This window comes from Spermophilus citellus, assembly GCF_964194105.1.
Source record: "Spermophilus citellus genome assembly, chromosome: 13".
NCBI classification, from domain to species: Eukaryota; Metazoa; Chordata; class Mammalia; order Rodentia; family Sciuridae; genus Spermophilus; species Spermophilus citellus.
The window spans coordinates 82,172,090-82,197,067 of record NC_138193.1 but is presented as its reverse complement, the minus strand read 5'-3'; the positions used below and the strand labels follow the sequence as shown (position 1 = coordinate 82,197,067).

The following is a 24,978-nucleotide window of genomic DNA, read 5'->3' as shown; positions in this document are numbered from 1 at the left end:
TAAAAATTTGTATTATAATTTATCAGTTTTTTCTTCAGTGTATTTTTTTAAGTCTTCTCAGAAAAGCTATTTCCTTCTTAATGTCCCAAATTGTAAATCTCCTATATGATTTGAATATTTTTCTTAAATTCTTTTTATTCTGTCAGTGTTTAGCTGTCTGTGAGACATTCATTGTTTTACAAAACAATGTATATTAATAGTTGAGATCAGTTATTAGTTGAAACCAGTGAGGCATATTGATGCTTAAGTTTCACTTCTGGGTCTTTACCAGAGTTGTACAATTTCTTCAGATGATTCTAATGGTCAGCTGTATAAACTTATAAAATAAATGTGTTCTTTGAATTCCTTTTTTAGGCATAAAGATGTCATCATCAATCAAGGTAAATTAAAAATCCTGTAAATTTATTTTTTGCTTTTCTATATCAGCTTAATTTTTGCTAAATGATAAGAATGTTGTCTTACTTTCATTTGGTCTACTTTATTCATAGTAATCAGAGACATGTTACATTATTGTAGTCATTTAAAAATGCTCAATTTTTATTGTAAGATATGTCATTTTTGTTTCAACCAGCAAAAATGTCAACCCGTGAAAAAAACAGCCAAGGTAAGAATAAGCTACGCAGTTGGTCGCCTTCTAAGTTAATTTCTTCCTGGATCTCTTATTTGGCTTTTCATATGATTTCCCTCTTAAAAAAGGAAATATCATGCTAATTTGAACTAGAGAATCCGGCTACTTTTTAAAAATCCCTCTTATTTTTATGAGACAAAGAAGTATAAAATGTTTTCTCCCTTAAAAAAAGCTATACTTAGAAAAGCCATTTAAAAGATTGATAAATTTTAACTCAATTTTCTGTCTTGCCAATTTCGTTGCAAATAATCACTCATTTCCTGATGCTAAGACTGAAAATATAATGAGTCTAGCAAACCATTTCCTCTTAAGTTTTTCTTTTATATTGATTGTAATTTCTGGCTACTTGCTGTTGTTGGCTTGTTCTAACCAAACAAGGTAAGCAGACATTCTGTAAATATGTATTTAATTTAATTGCAAAGTAGGTAAGTTTTATGTATAAGTTTTACATTCTCCTTAGATTGCCTGCAAATTTAATTGAAGCATGCTGTTCTAAATGAAAGCATGTCTTTTCTGTGCATGCTTTTCGCAGCTTATTTCTATGTATCATAGTTATCTTTATTTTCTCAGCTTAAGTGTAGACAAATTTTTGTTAGAGATTTTACTTGATTTCTGTGGATTTTTACTCTCTTTAGTTCTAATAAGAAAAAAAATATTTGTTATCTTCTTTGGATCATTTATCTGAAATCATAAATGAGGTTGAGTTGTTTTTTTTTTTAAAGTTGTAGGTGGACATAATACCTTTATTTCATTTTTATGTGGTGCTGAGGATCGAACCCAGTGCCTCACGTGTGCTAGGCGAGCACTCTACCACTGAACCAAAACCCCAGCCCCAAATGAGGTTGAATTTTCATGGCTTTATTCTCTTTAGTTAGGTCTTAACTTTCTCCCTCCATACCAGTACAGAATAGATTAGGCAAAGGGTTGAGATCCTTTAAGGAAAAATGAGATTTTATTTACAAAGACAATTCTTACTATGTTATATATCGAAACTTCTTTTTTTCTTTTTTAAATAGAGGATGTGGTGTATAGTTGAAATGACAGCAAATGGACAGTTGCTGTGTTTATTGTTTGGTCCTGGCTCTTCTGTATAATAGTTTTTTGACCTAGGCCAAATGACAGTATCTCTTAAGTAGTTTTCTACTCTTAGAATAATAACTATAAAACTTAATTTATATGACTGCTAAAGGATGAAATATATGTGAAAGTACTTCAAAAATAGAAAACACTATAACTATAAATAGGTGCAGTTATTATTAAATGGTTTGCTAAAACCTCATATTTTTTAAAATCATTGTGGAGTTAATAAGGACAGGCTACCTGACGTTTTAGTATGTTCTTTTGAAGGAAAAAGAACTTATGATTAATACATAAGAGTGATTTGTGTTGATGTCACAATTTTCAAAATCAGGTAAACAAGGTAATGTATTTGAAAGGTGGAGATTTTGCTTTAGAAGCATCCCTTAGCACAGTTTTAGCCAGTACCTGGGGAGAAGGATGGAATGAAAAGTTGAGAAAGGATATAGAAAAATAAGTTAAGTTCTGTTACAAGAACTTTACCTCAAAAAGATTGGCTCAGATCTCTGAAAAAGATAATATCCCAATGTTGCCTGCATTGAGACTTAATTTTGGAATTTGAGTCTACTCCTTTGCTGCTACTCTAATCACTGTATATTATCTGGAGAATAGACTTTAATCATTCAACAGTATCTGCAAGGAGAACTTTTATATAATTCAAAACTGACTGAGTTTGGGCAGATCCTATAGAAAGAAGTGGATGGATTCAAGATGGTTTATGGATAGGTAGAGAATAAGAGGTGAGGAACAGAGGAATCTATGAAGACTAACGTGAACAACTAGTTAAGTGACATCTGCTGAAATAGGAAACATTTGAGGAGAAATAGTATGTACAAAAGAATAGGAACTTGGTTTTGAACAATTGCACTTTTTTTTTTTTTTAACTTAACTCTTCATGTAGGGATGTATAGCAGGCAACATAATATAGGTATTTAAATGTGGATTTTGAAATCCAGAGACAGGTTTCATCATAGCTCTAGTAACCCTGAATGGGTTAGTTTACCATCCCTATGTTTTTGTTTTCTCATCTATAATTGAGATAATAATAAACCTTCAAAGGGTTATTGTAAAAATTAAGGACGGTAATAAAGTGTTTTAACACAATACCTGGTACATAGTCCCAAATATATTTTATTTAGAGTCTGGCATTTTTAAAACCTTGCATTTAAATGGTAGAGTAAGATGACATCTTTTGAATAGATGCTCTTCACTTGCTTTAAGTTGTAGATCTATTTCAAAAGATTGGCATTCATTTTGCATGGCATAGTCACAACACATTTTCTTAATATTTTAGCTATTAATACTATTATCTGTCACTTTTGGACAATTTTTTAAAAATATGATTTATTAATCTCTTTAGCTCTTTTTTGACAATGACAGCTGTGACTTGTTCCAAGCCATCTGCTTTGATTTGGGAAGAAGCCTATTTACATTTGGTACATTTCGGTGAGTGGTAGTAGAGAAAACTACCTAAAAGGTCTTGCCCTTCAGGCATAGCAGTATAAGAGGAAAGTGATGTGGCTTCGTGTACTGATCAACATTAAGGAATAAGGAAGGAAGTCAATGATTGAAAACAATAGGAAGTGGAATGGAATGTACACTGGACAATCTCTGAGGTTAGGTGTGGAGAATAGGACAAATTATGTCACTAAGGAGGTTCTTACCTGGATTTTTATTTGTACTTTGAAGCCTGAACCCTTTTTCATTAATCTTCCTGGTTCTGGGTTCTCTTCTACTTGGAGCTAAGATAAAGTCCTTGGAGCACAAGATCTTAAAATTTGAATAAATTTTCCCTTAGGACTATTTGCTGTTAGATGTAGCAGTCAGTTTCTAGAATAATACTATTTAATTGATAAGTTATTGATACAAAAATGTTGAGGTTTTTTGTTTGGGTTTTTGTGAATCTGGGTGTCATATCCAGGGCCTTATACACGTTTGTCAAACAGTCTACTAAGTTACATCCCCAGATTTAAAAAAAAAAAAAAAAAAATCTGTGCTAATTTTGGAGACTGTAGGCACCTATTGGGAAAATAGGTAAGTCTGAAATATTTTGTAATCAAAATGAGCACAGCTGATGAGCTCATTCTTATAATAGATATCAAATATAATGTTTTACGTTTTTATTATTTTTTATGTTCCAGGATCAAGCCCAGGGCCTTGCATTCTACTACTGAATTGCATCCACAGCCCACATTTTTTTCCATACAAAAACTTAGTGTCTGCCAGATGCAGTGGCACAGGCCTATAAATCCTGTGACTCAACTGAAGAAGAGGATTGCAAGTTCAAAGCCAGCCTCAGCAACTAAGCAAGGCCCTATTTCAAAATTTAAAAAAAAAAAAAAAAGATGTAAAAAGAGCTTGGCATGTGGCTCAGTGATTAAGCACCCCTGGGTTCAATCCCTAGTACCAAAAATAATTATTATAAAGAAGAAGAAAAGAAAAAGTGTCACATGTCATTATTTTTAAAAGCAGAACCTGAAGGTTCTCAAATTGGTTGGGCTGGGGATATAACTCAGTTGATAGAGTGCTTGCCTCTTATGCACAAGGTCCTAGATTCAATCCCCAGCACCACCACCCCCCCCCCAAAAAAAAGTTGCCTATTACAACTTTTTCAAACTTGAATAATCTTTAACCAATTTTTACCTTAGTATCATAAACTAAGTTCTGTTTATTTTTTGGGCTATTTATTTTTTGACAAAATTGCATGTATTGTATATATTCTGAAGTATATATATTTTATAGAATGATTAAATATAGTTAGTTAATAAATGCATCACTTCACATATTTATCACTCTTATGGGGAGAACACTTAACGTCCATACTCTTGGCATTTTTCAAGAATAGCGTATACCATCACTAAGATCACCATGCTATACAAACTGGTGGCCTTTGTGCAGCAGGCCAAATAGATGTATTTTCACACTTTCCTTTTTTTTTTTTTTTTTTTTTTTTTTTGGTCAAAGACATAAACATTTAAAATTGAGAGATTTCATAATAAATTACAGATTTTCAGTTTCTTTTGAAAATTGAAAAGATCTTGTAACGTGGGACCCATATCACTCATGGAACTGACTAGGCACACTGCCTCCCTGAGATGGTCACAACCCCAGTCATCTTTTACTCTCCCACTTCTCTCATTTGCATTTCCTTTCTGGTTTTACAGATATTTGAATATGTAACCCTTGTTTTAAAGTGTGTCTGATAGAATCAGCAGAATTCTGGCTGATTTGTCCATTATTATCCACAATATCACCTTAAGACTTATGAAGAAATAATATTGTATATAAGTCACATAAGCAATTTCTAGACAGTTTTTAAAATGGTCACAAATCCTTCTCAAAGGGAGGGTAATAAATAATTATCAAGACCTCATTATGCCTTACAATGTGATCATAATTCTAAGCAATACCTAGTGTTACCATTTTATGTATTAGGAATATGAAGCCAAAGTTTCACAGCCAGAAAGGGAGTCAAGCTGGAATTCAAATCCCAGTCAGTCTTTTGCAAAGCTCATGTTCTTTCTACTATAATGTATTGCTTCCCTCTCAGTTCCAAGAATTATATTATTGGTCTCTAACATGTATAGATCAGAAAAGCATTTTTATCCTAACATGATTTTCCCTTTTTTCTATCATATTAGAAAAATTGGCATGCACTGGTATAGCTCCTTTGCTTTCCCATTTATCGGTGTTGCCACTTGACAGTTAATAAACCAATGAATACAGTATTCTAAGCTGTCTGTATTAGCAGAAAAGATCTATTTGTGTATATACTACTACTAACCTTTTCCCTTTGCTAAACATACATTGCCTTTAAATGGCAATAGAAGCATCTACTAAATGTTGATCATGTGCACCTCTAATCAAGAATCCTGGAAAAAAATTTTAGAGGGTAGGATGTCTGCCTTTAAAAAAATGTGTACTGGTTTTTTAAAAAATGTGTTAAAAAAAAACTGGAAGGAAAGTTATGTGACAAATCAATACCTAATACCTTAAAAGAATAAACTTAAAAAGGACAAGGAGATACAGATTAGAATGACTATAGAAGGGAGAGATCTACAGCTGGTAATCATTTAGTTATCATTAAAGTTGAGCTGTGATAAAAAATCACCAGGAAGCAGAGCCCACTCTTAGATTCAAAAGTAATAAAGACATACATCATGTGGTGTTAAACCCCATAGTGTGGGAGTTCTTAGCCTGTTCTTAGATCAAACTGTGAGACTGAGCACACTGAGTAATAATAATAAAAATAACTTGAACTTCTCACCCATACCAAACACAACTTTTTGACCCGACTCTGAAAAAAATACTTGCAGATATTTAGCAATTTATTTTATCTTCTTCTTTTTCATGGTTTGCATTATATAAGCAACTGAATTAAGAATTACTGGATTATGTATAATTCTCCTTAATTAGCTCAGGTCATTATTGGAGATCTTAAGATCGCATCGGCCTCTGGTTGATGGTCATATTTTCAGTCTGGTTCATTGTTGTTTTCATTTCATGTCAGAAAATTGGCAAATGCTAGACATTTCCTATGCCTTTACACCAAATCCCTTTGTTTCTCTTTCCCTTTTAGATTGTTTTGTTGCCATTTTATAATCACCATCAGCATTTACTAAACCTATCTGTAATGTAGATCATCCCTGCTAGGGACAGGGATGAGTGGGGTTTTGTTGTTGTTGTTTGGTTTTTAAGGAATAAGAAACAATCCCATTTGTTTTGTGAAGTGTTGTTTCCTTTTGTAAAATACATATAATAAATACTGATTTGGTTCTAGATTTGGTTTTTTAAAGCATCATTAGCTTTAAGACTGTTGAAGGTCTTCTAAACATTGGAGATCTATTGGTTTATGTAATTAAAAGATGTTTTAGAACCTATGCTGCTAATAGGAAAATGGTTTCTAGGCCTGGGGGTGCAGATTAGTGGTGGAGTTTCTGCCAAGCATGTTTGAAAAAGGTCCTGAGCTCAATCTTGAGTACCACCAAAAATTTAAAAATGATGTTTTCTAGCACTGTCTTGACAATGTTAGTGTATTATAACTGAACTAGATGTTCTAGATGCAAGGCACAATTGTGAAGTGAGAGAAGTCTGCCTTCTCCTTTCTAGCTCTACTCACTGCTTAGCCTAACTCTTAATCCTTTTCCTCATCCTGATTTATGAAGGTGTTTGACTCCTTTCCGAATGGTATATTCTGAGATCATGATTTTGTTTTTGATTATGTTAAGAACACTTAACATTAAGTCAGGCACTGTGGCATACCCCTGTGATCCTAGTGACTTAGGGAGGCTGAGGCAGGAGGATTGCAAGTTCCAGGCCAGCCCCAGCAATTTAGCAAGACTCTTGTCTCAAAAAATATATATAAATAAATAAAATGGCTGGAGATGTATGTATCCCTGTGTTCAATCCCTAGTACCAAAACAAACAAACAAACAAAAACCCAACCACTTAACATGAGATCTATGTTCTTAACAATTTTTAAGAGTACATTATTATTGATTACAGGTACAGTATTATATATAATGGCTCTTATTCATCTCACTTGGCTGAAACATTACCCTTTGATTAGTAGTTCCACATTTCCCTTTTCCTTTTCCTTTGGCTTCTGGTAACCACCATTCCTTTCTGATTCTAAGATTTCTACTATTTAGATGCATAACATGAGTAGAATCATGCTGTGTCTTTTTGTATCTGGCTTATTTTCTTAACAAAATGTCTTCAAGAGCCATCCATGTTGTTATATATTATAAAATTTCCTGCTTCTTAGAGACTAAATGAATTCCATTATGTTTATGTATTGAATTTTCTCTATCCATTCATCTGTCAGTGGATGTTTTTTTCCACATCTTGGCTGTTATGAATTGCTCTGCTGTGAACATGAAATGAAAATGTTACTATCTCTTTAAGATCCCGAGTTTTAATTCTTTTGGAAAATACCCAGTAGTGGGATAGCTAGATGATATAGTAGTAGTTCTATTTTAATTTTTTGAAGAACTTCTGTCTTATTTTCTGAATTGACAATACAATTTTGCATTCTTACAAGAAGTGTGTAAGGGTTCTAATTTCTCCACATCTTTATCAACACTTATTTTTTTGCCTTTTTCTTTATATAATAGCTGTTCTGACAGATGTAAAGTGATGTCTCATTGTGGCTTTGATTTGTATTACCCTGATAATTACTGTGTCAAATATTTTTCATAAATCTGTTGGTCCTTTTTTATGTCTTTGGAGAAATGTACATCCAAATATTTAACCTATTTATTAAAAAATAAAAATAAATTGTTGATGGACCTTTGTCTAGCTATATCTTTATCATCTATATCTATATGTGCTGCTGAGAATCAAACCAAGTGCCTCACCCTAGCCCATACTTAACCCATTTTTAAATCAGTTAGTAGGTTTTCTTTTTCTGTTAAATAATAGGCATCCCTTATATATTTTAGAGATTAACCCCTTATTAAATACGTAGCTTGCAAATATTTTTCCTGTTTCATAAATTGCCTTTTTACTCTACTGATTATTTTCCTTTGCTGTGCAGAAGCTTTGTAGTTTGTGGGATATGATTTTTATGTGTTATTAAGCTCAGTAAATAGATCAAGTAGTATGGTGAAATGATTATTGCCTGTCCAAGTAATTTTTTTCTTCTTTTCAACAGTTTGAGAAACTTCCATCATCAAATTGTTTTCTTTTGCATCTTTCTACCTAAACCTTCCTGGGTGTCTTGTAGAAATGTGTACATTCAAGCAGATAAATTGTATTTTAATTATGAAGATAGTTATTCTCAATTAAAAGTTGCCAATGATTTTTCCTCCAATGATTTGAACTAGATCTTCAGAGTATCACTTTGTTTTCTATATGCTATACAATATATAACAAAACAACTATATGTCATGAAAATAAAAACTTTGAAGTAACTATTTTCATTTTGTTTTTATTGTATCACCTTAATGATCCACTTTTCTATGATTATAAAGAAAATATGTATGGCTTAATTTTTTTCCTGAGGATCTCAATGATGACTTCATTTTTGTCTTGTTTTTCAACAGAAGGAGAATATATTAAAATGTTTATGCGAGGTCGGCCGATTACAATGTTCATTCCTTCTGATGTTGACAACTATGACGACATCAGAACAGAACTTCCTCCTGAGAAGCTGAAACTGGAGTGGGTGTATCCTTCCCTAACATGATAACAAATTTATTTGCTTTGTCTCCAATTAAAGGAAAATTGGTTTATCTAATCTATCAAAATTTTCTTTATGCAAAAAAGTAAATATAATAAACATAACAATCACTTCAGAAATTAAAAAGAAAACACCCTAATCCTTTCATATGTTGTATATTTTGCTCTTAACAATTTTAAGCCTTCAGAATTAATAGAGAAAAGGGCAGCAGTATTCTGTAAACATCACAGTAGGTACAGGACTAGAATTGAAAGACTAGCGTTTGAGTCTTGGCTATGCCACTTATCTCCTATGCATCTTCACTTTCTTCACTTATAAAAAGGATATAACCCCTGTCTCATAGGGCTATTGCCAGAATTTAATAAGAAAACATTGATTAAGCATTTTGTAAGCTGTAAAATGATTATGTGGTCATTTTCTTAAGAGATCAAATTAACAAAGTTGATTCTAATTCCAAAATTCTGTGCAAGACTTTTAAAAAATGATATTTAACACAAAACTTTTCTAATTTCACCTGGAAATTCTCACTTTTCTTAGAAGTTTTAAAAAACCTAGTGAAGCAGAAAGGAGTTAGTAGTGTAAACTCTACTCTCTGCCTTCATTCTGCCACACACTTTGAATTCCTTGCATTAGGCAGAAATCAGCTTGGGAAAATGCACCAATTCTGTAATTTGGTACAACTTTTTGTTTGGCACTGAGGATTGAACCCAGAGTCCTTAACTGCTGAGTCACATCTCCAGCCTTTTTTAATTTTTATTTTGAGTTAGGGTCTTGCTAAATTGCTGAGGCTGGTTTTGAACCTACAGTCTTGCCTCAGCCTCCCAAGTCACCGTAATTATAGGTATGCACCACCACACCAGGCTGTTACAACTTATTTTTAACAAATGTTCTATCTACGAAACTGGGCCTGAATATCCCTTATTTATCATTTTAGGTCCAGCATTAATGTTGTTTTTCTAGGTAAGCCTTCTTTTGTTCCTTCCTTTGTCTCTCTCCATCTAAAATAGGTCCTTTGTTTATGTTTCTCCTGCATACTATTATTTTTCTTTCCATGTTTGTAATTATATATTTGCTGATTGTGTATATCTTCTAGAATAAGCTCCAGGGACATAGCCCATGTTTGTTCTGTTCAGAATTGTATGGTACATACTAGGAACTAAATATATATTTTTCTGGTGAATGAGGAAACTAAGACTAAACATAGTAAAAGACCCAGGTTGTACAATGATAATGGCAAAATATGAGTTTTCTAAATCTATTCCAGTTCTCTTTTCATCAGCCTTCCTAATTCCCTATGTATCCTTGAAGAAGATAACACTTTGAATATTATATTTATTATAAACCTTGACTCTTTTAAGATATGGTTATCGAGGAAAGGACTGTCGAGCTAATGTTTACCTTCTTCCTACGGGGGAAATAGTTTACTTCATTGCATCAGTGGTAGTACTATTTAATTATGAAGAGAGAACTCAACGACACTACCTGGGTCATACAGATTGTGTGAAATGGTTAGTATCATTTAATATTTGTTAATTTTGTTCTTTGTGTCCTCCTTTTTTTGTTTTCTTTTTAAAGTTGGGTTGTATTAAAAATGATTTTTTTGTGGAAAACTCAGAATGTGAGGATATTATAAATATTCTGTAGAATAAATTTTAAAAGAAAAAAGGACTTTGAGTCCTTCAAAATGGTTGGTATAGTATAGGCAGCAATAAAATACACCCCTATAAATTTCAGGTAGAATCTACTCTGCTTTCTCACATCCCTTTAATCCTTTTCTTCAGTTCTGTAGTATGAAATACATGTGGGAAATACATGTGGGATAAATTTTGAGAGTTATTATTGGTTACTCAGTGTTTATTAAGAATTTATCCTGCATAGATAAATTTTACATTTGAGGCTTTTCTTTTTTAGGAAAAAAAAATCATGGCTGAGGAAGAATCATAAGTATCTCATAAGGTCTCACACTATAAAAATATAACTCCTTTTTTTAATTTGGTAAATTTAGCTTCTCTAATTAAATTCATTTATTGTTCAAGCCATTATTTTCTGACATTTGAAAGCTTTGCTTATACTATTCTGGCAATTATAGCTTAACTAAAATTAACACGATTGTTAACAATATTATATAGATAGTTGAATTTATAGAGAAAATTAAACTATTGCCTTTTACACTTGGAGAATAATATAGTACAAAATCACTACAACATTTTGATCATAAAGATTACAAACAACCTTTCAGTTGGGGATTGTATGTTAATATGGAAAAATCCCTAAGATATACTCTCAAGTATACTTTTTTAAAAAAATTTTTTTTAGTTGTAGATATCTTTATTTATTTATTTTATGTGATGCTGAGGATCATCAAGCCCAGTGCCTCACACATGTGAGGCAAGCACTCTACTACTGAGCTACAGCCCCACCCCTACTCCCAAGAACACTTTTAAAGAGCAGGAGAATGTGCATGTGTTCTGCCATTTGTGTAAGAAAAGAGTAGAAAATAAATGTTTTCCGTGTATATAAAATTTTCTTAGAATTACTAATAAAAAGAAACAAGTTATAGTGATTACATTTAGAAGCTTCAGAGGATAGGGATAGGAACCAGATAGATGAGATCTTAGCAGTTGGGGCAGGTGGGGAAGAGACTTTTCTCAATGTATTTTTTATAGCTTTTGATATTTGAACTGTGCAAAAGTGTATTTCCCAAACCAGAAATGTTAGTTTTAAAAATTCATATGAAAGGAGAGATTTAAGTTAGATATGGCAAAATGTCAACGTGTTAGATTTTAATGTAGTTGATCTCACTATAGGATGTAAACTATTTTAATAAGAAGAAATGGAATTAAACATTGAGTTGGGCATGGTGACACACACCTGTATTCCCAGCAACTTGGGAGGCTGAGTCAGGAAGATGGCAAGTTTGAGGCCAGTCTTGGGAGCTTAGCGATACTCTGTCTTACAATAAAAAGGGCTGAGATAGCTTGGTTGTAAAATGTCCCTGGGTTCAGTCACCAGTACCACAGGGAAAAATAAAAGAAACATCAATAAACTCTAATCTACTTAGTAATTGAAGAAAATAAGATACCATTCATACCAAATTATTATCATTTTCAAGCACACCTTTTTTGGGGTGCTGGGGACTGAATCCAGGACCTTTCATATTTCTAGGCAAGTCCTTTACCATTGAGCTACCTTGCCAGCCCCTGAAAATACATAGTTCTTAATATAAGAAAGTTATAGAACTTTTAGAACATTTTTCTCTCTATGACAATTTGAATTGAGGCTATTATTCCAGAAAATAATTAGCAGTACATTCCAAGTAACAAACAAAAATAGTGTTTTCAGTAGCACTTACCTGTTGTGGCAAGATACAAAAAAAATGTAGACTTGGACATGAAGACATTTAAATTTTTTTAAATATTTTTTAGTTATAGTTGGACACAATATCTTTATTTCACTTATTTATTTTTATGTGGTGCTAAGGATCAACCCAGGGTCTTATACATGCAAGGCGAGTACTCTACTGCTGAGCCACAACCCCAGCCCCCCCCCAATTTTTTTGATAATCAATTGTATGTGTACCGTGAATAATTTTAGCATTGTTTTCCATTTTTATTTAAAAATTCTTTGCCCCAAATTTGATGTGCTAAGTGTAGCATTAGAACTAATTAAAAAGTTGATGGCATTATTTTAAAATATTTTTTCAGTTGGAGATGAACATAATACCTTTATTTTATTTTTATGTGGTACTGAGGATCAAACCCAGCACCTCATGCGTGCAAGGCAAGTGATCTACCACTGAGCCACAACCCCAGCCCCAGTTGATGGCATTATGATGGTGACTGTTGTTTACTTTTTCCCCTGGTAGAAAAGTAGAAATCACCCAAAAGATGAAAGAATTGCTAAGTCAGTAATAATGCATAAGGATTATGTGGGAAAATGAAAAAAAAAAAAAAGCTTCTGTTTTATTTGATTGGAATTATACCACACAATATTACATCTTTAAATAAAACCATATAGTATGTATACCTTTATACATGGACTAGAAAGGAACTTGCACAAATGAAAACAATTTAGTTTGTTAACCATGCCACAGTTGTGGATATTTTCTTTGAATTTAATGTTCTATTAATTTGTTAAACTTAACAAAGAAACACTGAAAACTTAAAAATCTTAAGATAATTGATGTTTACTTAATTTCCTAAAGAAAATAAAATAGAACAAAGTGAGTTTTTTATGACAAAAAACTAAAAACACATTGATATAACAGTGTGTTTTTGCTGTTTCACATGGTTTTTGTATTTAAAATTATTGTTGATATTACTTTTCTAGCCTTGCTATTCATCCTGACAAAATTAGAATTGCAACTGGACAGATAGCTGGAGTGGATAAAGATGGAAGGGTAAGCAGCACAGATTTATGCATTTTGTATCTAGTGATAATTGCTGTTTGAATGGAATTGATTGTAATTTTTAAACTACAACTTGTTTTCAGAATGTAACTACTAAAGGATTTCTAGCAAAAGCAGGGAAAAAACTTTTAAGACTAAGAACATTTGGAAAAAAAGAAAGAATCAAACTGCTAATTTTGTTTTTTTAAATAATAAAGTGTTCTATAGGGAAATTATTATAAAATCCTTATTTGCCAAAGGTACTTCAATTATCTTTAGTTGGTGGGACCTCTCGATTTTATGTATTAGGAGAATTAATATCATTTAGAGTTTCAGTTACTGTGTAATGTTTTAAAATTGGCTTATATAATAAATCTCTTCTTTTTAAGATCAGTAGTGAATATTGATGGTGGTTGATAAACATGTTTGTATTCATGACATTCTGTTGGTTCAATTTCTTTAAAGGAGTGTGGGGTAGGGGGAGATTGTATGGAGTTGTTTTGAAAGATCCCTTCCAATTCCATATTCTGTTTGAGGACTATTTGCTTAGCAATTTACTGGACAATGATTTTCTCAGATATAAAGGTAGTGCTAAAAGCTAAGCATCCAACCGGCACATACCTGTATCCCCAGCTACTCTGGAATCTGAGGTGGGAGGATCACTTGAGTTCACAAGTCTCTATACTAACTTGGGCAAATACAGTGAGATCCTGTCTCTCAAAAAAAAAGGTGGGGGGGCAAAGTAATCCGGAAAAAATTTACCTGCATTAGAATTCTGATTTTACCTTTTAGTAGCTGTATAACTTGGGTCAAGTTATTTAAATCTCTGTATATTAGTTCCTCCATCTGTTAAATAATATTTGATAATCATATCTATAGTTTTTAATTTTATGAATATGAAATGTTTTAATACATGTGACATATGGAGAACATGTGAAACATAGTAAATAGTCAAATAATTTGGTATGAGAGAAAAGTACCTACTCAAGATTCTTTGGGGAAATGTCTAAATCTGGTAGTTATTGTCTTATTAGACGTCTGTTCATCCCTTTTACTTTTTGTAGGTGACACCAGTTCCTTGTGGTATGTATTGCATCACGAGTTAGTCTTGCTGTTTTGTGTTTTTTGTAGCCCCTGCAACCTCATGTCAGAGTGTGGGATTCAGTTAGTCTATCTACGCTGCAAATTATTGGACTTGGAACTTTCGAGCGTGGAGTAGGATGCCTGGATTTTTCAAAAGCAGTAAGTAACAATGTTTAAAGAAGTAAGCAAACTAAAAGAGATAGAATGGAAGATCAGTTTTTTGTTAATATACACTGAAAGATGAGATGTTAGCTATTGCTTTTTTAATGGCTAGCATTTAAACCTGAGTACTACATTTGTTTTGTAAAAAATCAAGATAGGAGGCAAGCGGGACACTATGGCACACACCTGTAATCCCAGAGGCTCGGGAGGCTGAGGCAGGAGGATCATGAGTTTAAAACTAGCCTTAGCAAAAGCGAGGTGCTAAACAACTCAGTGAGACCCTGTCTCTAAATAAAATACAAAATAGGGCTGGGGATGTGGCTCAGTGGTCAAATGCCCCTGAGTTCAATCGTGGTACCCCAAAAACGATAGGAAGAAAGAGAGTTGGGGCACACCTGTAATTTTGAAGACTTGGTAGGCTCAGGTAGGAGGATCTCAAGTTGAGGCCAGCCTCAGCAACTAAGCAAGACTGTAAAGCAAAATAACAAAAAGGACTAGCATGTAGCTTAGTCGTAGAAGGTCTCTGGGTTCAACCCACAGTACCACAAACAGAAAATAGGATCAATATACTACACTTAATTGAACTTAATTTTGTTCTATCCTGAGATAGGATTCTAGAATAGTTGTAGGAAATGGTTGGAGGAATATGTTCATAGTATAGTACATTTTGAAGCAAGCAGTAGGATATGCCTTCATTTCAGTTTGAATCATAGGAGAGATCTATCTTTTAAAAATTCAGACATGAAATTTGGCCCATCCTGCAAAATCATTGGCTTTTCTTGGTGTCATAACGGATCAAAAATCATGAAATATCTGAATTAATGCAACACATATTTAACATTTTGTGTCTGTCAATCTCATGTGATAATCCTAGGGGAAAAATAAGACAGGATGTTAATAAATTTAAGCATTTTCTTTTTTCTTGAATTAATGTGTAATGATGATTATAGAGTATGCAGAAGACCATCTACATCTTAGGTTTTATATTTTTAAATTTCAAATATAAATACCCCTTAGAATTTATTGGTTCTCACTTACACTTCAGAATATATTTATGTGTTCATATGATCTCTTTAGTTCTCAGTTGTCAGCAGCTGTATTCTGTTATGGGAGTTTTGTGGGACACTTTTAGAGCAGAAAATAAATCTGAATGAATTTAGTAATTTTTCTAGCTTAAAGACATTGAATGTCAGAGGTCTAACAAATCAAAATTAGGAAGAAGTAATTTAGAAAAGAAATATTGGCATTACCCCCCACCCCCATGCCCCAATCTCTATAGCAGGAACTCTTGCTGTGTTTTTGGTAGCATTGTTATAGTGTTGCAATGGTCTTGAATTGCTTCATAATCTTTTTCTGATTCTTATATAATTCCAATACAGGCTGAGATAAAGAGAAGACTGAACTGTGTCCTTCCTTAGTATCTCTCATTCTTCCTTTACAACATTGTTTCCCTAATCCAGAGATATTGCATTATTTCTCTATTCTATATACAAAAGGAAGCATATTCCATAAGTGCTACTAGAAAAAAAATTGTTTAATACCATCCATAGTTACTAACCTAGAGACTTAAATTATATGAAAGAAAATGGTTTCAGGAAAATAATATTTAGTTCTGTTTTTATTTATTCATGTGAATATAAGATCACAAAAATTTGAAATTAGCAAACTTTAAAATAGTACTAATTTTATCAATAGAAAATTTATAAAATTATGTACATTTCTTCCTACCTACTTCATGGGAAAACACCGTGAATATTTTCCAGCAGCACGGAGGAAGCATAAGCCAAAGGGATTAGAATATCTTCAGAAAGAACTATTTGCCCCAGTGGTTCGGGAGGCTGAAGCAGGAGGATAGTGAGTTCAGAGTGAGCCTCAGCAATTTAGCAAGGCCCTAAGCAATCAAGGCCGTGTCTCAAAACTTTTAAAAATTAAATTAAAAACAACAACAAAAGGATGGGGATGTGGCTCAATGTTTAAGTGCCCTGGGTTCAATCCATGCTATCTAAAAAACAAAAAGAATTATTTGTTGTCACTAATTAATAGAAGTGACTAAATGGCAAATGGGAATCAATCTAAGGGAACAATTTAAAAATAGGAAAAAAAAATAAGAATTTATATCATTGAAGAAAATATAGTTTTAGTAAATAGTACATTCATTATGTTTCAGAGAACATTATGTTTAAAAGATTTTGGATTATCATACTGTTGGTAGTTAGTTTTTTTGTTGTTTTGTGGTGCTGGAGATTGAACCTAGGTCCTCATGCATAGTAGGCATTTTCTTTCCCACTGGGCTACATCCCTAGCCCCTCTGTAGGCAGTTTTAATAATGGAATTTCCTTACTTAGAAAGTAAAACCTATCTCTGGGCACGGTGGTGTACACCTATAATCCCAGTGATTCAGGAGACTGAGGTAGTAAGATCACAAGTTTGAGGCCAGCCTCAACAACTAATTGAGACACTCTCTCAAAATTTTAAAATAATAAAAAGGGATAGGGATGAAGCCTAGTGATAGAGCAATCCTGGGTTCAATCCCCAGGGCCACCACACATACATCAAAAAAATAAAAATAAAACTTATTCAGGAATTTTTAAATGCCTTTAATTGATTTTTCTTTAGGATTCAGGTGTCCATTTATGTGTTATTGATGATTCCAATGAGCATATGCTTACTGTTTGGGACTGGCAGAAAAAATCTAAAGGAGCAGAAATAAAGGTAAGTCAAAATAATTTTTAATTGAGTATCATCTTTCAGAGTACATGATTTGTTTGGCAGGTATTTGGAGCCACTGTGATATGTGTACCTTTAGATGCAAGTATAAACACACTGGGCAAATTCATCAGATTTACTAAGTTGTAAATATTCTATGGTGTTAACACTACAGTTATACAAAATAAAAGTCTAGCGTCTTGAAGTAGTTTCAGTATTTCAGACATTGTGTAACTGAAATGTCAGTAGCACAGTGGGTAGAAGGATGTCTAACAATTAAAGACTCAACACTCTACTTGACTACTGCTGCTTTAACAAATTTGTAATTAATTTTATTCAATATTTAAGGCTTTAGAAATCTAGAGGAAAATTTCACCCTTAAGAATGTGGCTGTTGGGCCAGGGTTGTAGCTCAGTGGTAGAGCGTTTGCCTAGTATGCATGAGGCACTGGGTTCGATCCCTGGCACCACATGAATGTATGAATGAATGAATGAATAAATGAATGAATGAAGGCATTGTGTCCATTAAAAAAAAAAAAAGAATGTGGCTGTATAGCTCAGTTGGTAGAGTGCTTGCCAAGCATGCACAAGGCCTTGGGTTCAATCCCCAGTACCACCAAAAAAAAAAAAAAAAAGTGGCTGACATAACTGAAATGCATATAAAATAATTAGTTTTTTGGTTAAAATTATGTTTATAGGATTATTGTAGAAAATGCTATACCATTTATAATTGCTGTAGAATAGTGTTGATTTGTTGTGTGGATCAAGCTATATCTTGTAAGAGAAAATTGTCAGGTTAGCTTGTAGCTGTGTTTATATAGGTCAGAAGTGGCCTTCTCCCAATGATGGGCTTTCAGAGAGAGAATGTAAGAATGTTTTTAAAAAGCCTATGACCTGTTTGATTCACCCCTAAAGAATAATGTATTTTTCTTTCATTCCTGTCTTAGAAGTTTTGTTTTGCATAAGCTTCAAGCTTTCAGCTTGTTGGTTAAAATAGATGTTATTATGTTTTCATGTGTAAGTTAGTCTTCTGAAGAAAGTACTTGTTCTGTTTGATAAAATTGAAACAACTATAAGCTGTCAGGAAACCTCAAACTTTAAAAAAAAAAAAAATATCAGTGGAAGACATTGATTGTCTTCCAGCCATCATCATTTAGAGTAATTTAAAACAAGTAAGTAAGTTGCACCAAAGTGAATAGTGAATTTTGGTCCTTGGTAGTAAGGTCTACCAAATAAAATACATGGTTTTCCTCCTGCCAGCCATTCGTCCATATCCTTCCCAGGACATTAAAGGTATCTGTTGCTCTAAGTTCTATTCCAGTCCTTTACTTGTAACTTTACTGTCTATCTCCTGAGTTCCACATCCATTATTTATTTCCAACTCAGATCTCTTACAAGTTGAATTCTTAGTTCTAGAAGCCTGCTAGATAGATATCTTTATGTGAAGATACCACAAGTTAAAATTTACATGAAAATCTGTTGATTATCTTCTCTAGCCCAAACCAGTTTTATCTCACAGTTATTGACAGTATGTTCCACTTAAGTGCCCAAGCTTTATTTCACTTCTCATATTCGTGTTCTCCAAAGTCTGTGTCCTAAATGTCTGCATTATACCTCTTTCTAGTACAGGTGATTGCAGAACAACTAAAGTTAACTTAAAAAAGAGAACATTGTTTCTTCTTTGGGGAGGAAGAGAAAAGTCTTTATTGAAGAATAGAGGGGCATTTTGCCTAAGGAATGACTTGGCAGAAGCTAGACCACTCAACTCTCTCTCCTCTTAGCTTCTCCTTGTGTGTCAAACTTACTCTATTCTACTTTAGATAGACTCTATCCTTGCTTAAGTCATTAGGATTTGAGGAACTGATAAATAACTTATTAATTTTTGTAAACTTGAGACTGAATAAGGCAACTTGGAAACTATAATGATAAAAATTAAAGAAGACCTAATAATGGAGCAATAGTGTATATTATGGACAGAATATGGTATTGTAAAGATGTGACTTCTCTGCATGTTGATACATATTGTCAACATGGTAAAAAAAAAATTCCTGCAAGAAACTGACAAACTGAATATATCTGAAAATATAAAGTGGTAAGAATAATCAGAACAATTGTGAGGAAGAAAGAATAAACTTGGACAAGCCAGGTGTGGTGGCACACACCTGTAATCCCAGCAACTCAGGAGGCCAAAGCAGAAGGATCACAAGTTAAGGCCAGCCTCAGCAACTTAGTGAGACTCTGTCTCAAAGAAAAAATTGGAAAAAGAACTGTGGGTTTAGCTCAATGGTAAAGTGGTCCTGTGTTCAGTCCCCAGTACAAAAAAAGAATAAAAGAAAGAATAAACTTAGAGGACTTGAAATATGTATGTCATTGTCTATTATTCATTGAGTCATTGTGGTGCAAGGATAGAAGAACAGATGGGGGTAATGAATAGAGAAATAAACTACACAAATCAGCTTGATTTATGGCAAAGGTAGCAATGCAGTGGGCAAAGATTAAGGCTTTAAATAAATAGTAACAGTACTGGAGTAACTGGATATCCATATGGGAAAAAATTAATCTCACAGCATTCACACAAGATCAGTTTTAGGTGGATTATGTATGTGGGTATGAAAGGTCCACAGTTTTTAGAAGAAAATATAGGAGGATGCCTTCATAAGTAGATTTCTCAAATGTGGCACGTAAAATTATTAATTACAAGCGGGGGGAAGTGATAAATTAAGAATATTTAAAAGATAACATTAAGAATATGAGAAAATATATTATTTCTAGTAGAACATTCATGTTCATAATATACAAGGAACTTTTGTATTTCAGTAAGAAAGAAGATAGATTAGCAAAAGATTTCAACAGGCACTTCATAACGTAAGATGATTAATAAACATGAAAAGATGTTCAGCCTTATTAGTTATCAAGAAAATTCAAATTAAAACCATAGTGAGATATTACTGTGTACCTACAAAAGTAGCTTACATGAAAAGGACAAAAATACCTAAGTTGATAAGGGTGTAGAGTAACTGGAACTCTCATATACTGCTGCTAGGCATGTAAGTTAGTACAGCCAGTTTGGAAAACTGTTTGGCATTATCTACTGAAACAGAACATATGCATACCTGCTGACCCAACTCATTCTCTCCTGAGTATAAATATATTCATTTCTTTGCTGGAGGACAAATAGCAGTGTCTTATGATACTTATGATGGCCAAAAGAAATTCTAAACTACCTTAATGCCAATCACCAGAAGAATGAATAAAACAATGATGTGGTCTTTTTTATACAAAATACTAGTATATAGCAATTAGAATGAACAAATTACAACTATACATATCTTCACAAATAGATCTCACAAGTGTAATGTTCAGAAAATAAGGCAGACTTATGAAGGAATACATTATTATGATTCTATTTAAATGAAGCAGACAAAGTTCTCTCCTACTGGGCTGGGGATGTGGCTCAAGTGGCAGCGTGCTCGCCTGGCGTGCATGCGGCCCGTGTTCGATCCTTAGCACCACATACAAACAAAGATGTTGTGTCCGCCAAAAGCTAAAAAATAAATATTAAAATTCTCTCTCTCTCTCTCTTTTAAAAAAAAAAAAGTTCTCTCCTACTGAAAATCAAAATAATGGTTTCTTCTGTAAAGAGAGAATGATACCTGGGGAGATGACATAGGGTTATATTTCTAGAATATTATTAATGGTCTGTTTTTAGCTTTGTTCTGTTTCTAACTTTAAGACAGTGTACATTGCTCTTGTATTTGACAGTTTTAATGTGCTTTTCCTGAGTATGTGATAAATTAAACTCGTATAAATGTCTTCCAAGTGCAACATTTTTATGAATAAATTAGCAATATAGAAGTATGAGGTCATGAAATTTAAATCTTTATTCTTAAAATTTATTATTAAGCCAAATGTAATGACACATATCTGTAATCCCAGTTCTTGGGATGTTGAGGCAAGAGGATCATAAGTTTGAGGCCAGCCTCAGCAACTTAGCAAAACCCTGTCTCAAAATTAAAAATAAGTAAATAAAAAGGGCTAGGGATGTAGCTTAGTGATGAAGTGCCCCCGAGTTCAGTCTCCACTACCAGGGGCTATTATTAAAATTTTTCAGTAGAATAGATCTTGGAAGAAAAGGCATTTCCTCAAAAATTTTCCCTGTCTTTGTCAGGAACTATAATTGGTACTTGATCGCAGTAAGAATATTCATTTTTCTGAAGCTTTATTTCTCTTTTCACAGACAACAAATGAGGTTGTTTTGGCTGTGGAGTTCCACCCAACAGATGCAAATACCATAATAACATGTGGTAAATCTCATATTTTTTTCTGGACATGGAGTGGCAATTCACTAACAAGAAAACAGGGAATTTTTGGGGTAAGGATCAGAATACTCTATAGAACTATAGAACTTAAATCTTTTTAATTGTTGAGTAAGTATAAAATCATCATACCAAAGGGAAAACTTAAAAATTCTCATTTATTTGTAGAAATATGAAAAACCAAAATTTGTACAGTGTTTAGCATTCTTGGGGAATGGAGATGTTCTTACCGGAGACTCAGGTGGAGTCATGCTTATATGGAATAAAACTACTGTAGAGCCCACTCCTGGGAAAGGACCTAAAGGTATGGTGTTCTTATATTAAACTCATTCTATATAATTCTTACATAGTGCTGTTGCAGTCCCAAATCCCAGAACAGGAGAGAAGGCATTGCAATGGAACAACATGAGGGTCATCAATATACTTTTCATTTTTAAGAGTCTTCATAATCTTGTAATGAGATTTTTTACTTATTTATTAAGCATATATAACTTTCATTAGCATCTGGCATGTTAATACAAAATAATTAGATGTAGATGCATATACATTTTAAAAGTATAAAGGCTCACTCTCCCCTAGGGTGGTGTTGGGGTAGCTGTAAACAGAATGCATGGCCATGCAATGAGATAGGAAAAGGAAGAAAAAAAGCCTTTGTTCCCAGCCCTAGTTCTGGGCCTTGACAGTCTTTCATGAAAACAGTTTTCTTCACAAATATAAATATGCTTGGTCCTTTTTCTTTTGTGGCAGAGGGAGCCACAATTGCACATGCTAGGCAAGTACTCTACCACTGAGGTATATCCCCAGCACACAGGTGTTTGCGCACACACCCCTTTTTTTGAGAGGGAGCCATCAGTTTTGAGATGGTCTCACTAAGTTGCCCAGGCTGGCCTGGAATTTCAGATCCTCTTGCATCACCCTTCCAAGTAGCGCAAGTAGCTGTGCCTCCACACTTGGCAGGATGTTTTGTTCTTAATGTCCATTTGAAACCAGATATATGGGTTGATTTTGCCCTTTTTCTATAGTAGATGAACAGTAAACTTGAAAAATGTTCAGCATACTATGCACTTCTTTCAGAGTAGAAGATGAAAAGAGAAAAAATGGAGACATGGTTCTAAAACTATGGGATCACAAACAAAGAGAGATTTTTTATCACCATCTCCAGGCAGTAACAGCAGACATAGAACTAGCTGGCCAGTCAGTCCTTGAGGATCTACCAAAAAAAGAGAAAGAAAGGATGTGATGGGGAATGAATCTGGGGATTTGGCAGAGCAATTTAACTTGTTTATCCTTTTTACCCTAAACACACTCAAGCTACCTCCTTACCTGTTGTGTCCCTAGAGTCCCTTCATTAGACCACAGAAAGCATCCTGAGTTTAGAGTAAGAGAAATCCCACCCACCATCCCGCCTATAAATTCCAGCACATCCAGAGGCTGAGGCCAGAGGATCACAACTTCAAGACTAGCCTGGGCTACTTAGTGAGACCTTCTCTAAAAATTACAAAAATTGGAGCTGCAGATGTAGCTCATTGGTATAAAGAAAGCACCCCTGGGTTTACCCTATGATATTGGAGGAAAAATAAAAAAGGAAGAATGAAACCCTGTTCCCCTGCTCAGAAAGACCCAGTTTACATGTCTGTCTTTTTCAGTAAACTTTTCCAAGAATACCACAATCTCTGTCATTTTGAACTAGGAGTTTGAAATTGTCAAACATTTTGAAAGGAAATTACTTTAATCTTACATTGCAGTGTCAGTATAGGAGTAAAAAGAGTACTATTGATTAAAGCACTATTTTCACTGAATTGTGGAATTTAAGCATCATAATTGTCTTGTTATTGTATGGATTTTTATACTTTATTTTTCAGGAGTTATATAATAGATTGTTTTAATTAATGTTTTTCATATCCATTCACCTTAATTTCTAAGCCTGGCAGTTGAATTGAATTAAATATATGCAATCATTAAAAAAATCATCCTTACGGGGGCTGGGGTTGTGGCTTAGCAGTAGATGCCCTTTTTCTGTTGGGTACCTCAGAGCCAGTTGATAGATACTGTGTGACTGTCCCACCAAACACATTGGGTGTTCAAAGCTTAGTATTATGAGGTAGTGAATATCGATGTGAGCCTGCTGAGTGTTATTGAAGTAAACTTCAATAACAAGTTTATTGAAGTTTCTTGCTAATCAGGCAAGCTTTCCTTTAAATCAGAAAAGTCCCTTCCTTACTTCTGCCAGTTACACCTATCCATTAAGTATTTGCACTACTAGCACACTCACAATTGAGAATTTTTTAGTCATCTCTAGCTGAATTTTTTTCAGATATCAAAACCTTACAGATTTTAGATAATTTAAAAAATATAATGACAGCGCAAACAGAAAATGAATTTAAAAAAAGACAACCTCAAATTTTAGTTTTTATTGGGATATAATAGTACACATACCATAAAACTTATTCCTTTGGAAGTGTACTATTCAGTAATTTTTGGTATATTCAGAGTTACACCACCATCACCACTGACTTCGAAACATTTCATCATCCCAAAAAAGAAACCCTGTGCCCACTAACAGTTATGGCCATTCCCCTCAGTCCCTTGCCTTCTAGCAGCCTCTTATCTACTTCTGGTCTCAGTGGATTTCCCTGTTCTGAACATTTCATATAGAATTATGTAGAGTGTGGCCTTTTGTGACTGACTTAATTAGCATAATGTTTTCAAGGATCATCCATGTTATAGCATTTGTTAGTACCTCTCTTTTTTCTTTCTTAATATTGTGTGTACATACCACATTTTGTTTATCCATTCATCAGCTGATGAACAATTTTAGAAAATGAACAGTTTTTAGACTTTTAATTTTTTTTTTTCCCACTTTTCCTTTTGGTCATGTGTAAGCAAGTATTTACCTTCCCATTTTGAACCTGGTAATTAATTCTTCAAGTCATCATCTTCCAAAACACTTTCCTCTTGCACTACTAGCAGTTTCAGTCTACGAACTGAGTAAGCATCATGAATACCAAAGAGAACGGCTTGAGTTTTATAAGCTTATCTTGACCCTTAATAAAGGCAGTCTGATTAGAAAATAAAAAATGAAGGGCAGAATATAATCAGTTATCACACATGATTTTACTTAAAATATTATTTATGTACTTATGTTGTCCCTCTCTGAGTACTTAGTATTGTGGGCATACAAGAAAGTCCAGCTGTCATTTAGCCATCACATTTAGCCTGATCAATTTCTTAAATACTGAAATTCTTTTCTGTTAGTTGATCAACAGCTACTGCTAGGAGCATCCATTATCCACCTTTGCCCCAGGAACTTCCTTCGTGCCCATCTCAACAGATAAAGGGAGTAATCAAAAGAGTATTTCCATCCTAACTACTATACAAAACAATTATAAGAGATTACAGTCCAAGTTTGAGGTTAAGATACATTTTATAACCTCTTT

General features: G+C 33.6%; 1 protein-coding gene across 3 annotated transcripts in view; it reads left to right on the top strand.

Annotated features, from left to right (window-relative positions):
• EML4 (EMAP like 4) overlaps positions 1–24,978 on the top strand; it is a 141,163-nt gene that overhangs the window by 83,836 nt on the left and 32,349 nt on the right. Inside the window, exons 6-14 of one of the 3 annotated variants that reach the window (XM_081264808.1) lie at positions 355–380; positions 572–604; positions 8,752–8,875; positions 10,247–10,396; positions 13,218–13,287; positions 14,407–14,517; positions 17,137–17,232; positions 21,463–21,597; positions 21,710–21,845. In XM_081264808.1, coding sequence (XP_081120934.1) covers positions 355–380; positions 572–604; positions 8,752–8,875; positions 10,247–10,396; positions 13,218–13,287; positions 14,407–14,517; positions 17,137–17,232; positions 21,463–21,597; positions 21,710–21,845 — 881 coding nt within the window. Of the gene's footprint in view, positions 1–354; positions 381–547; positions 605–8,751; positions 8,876–10,246; positions 10,397–13,217; positions 13,288–14,406; positions 14,518–17,136; positions 17,233–21,462; positions 21,598–21,709; positions 21,846–24,978 lie in introns of all 3 variants that reach the window. The other 2 variants (XM_081264807.1, XM_081264809.1) reach the window with 2 other exon arrangements.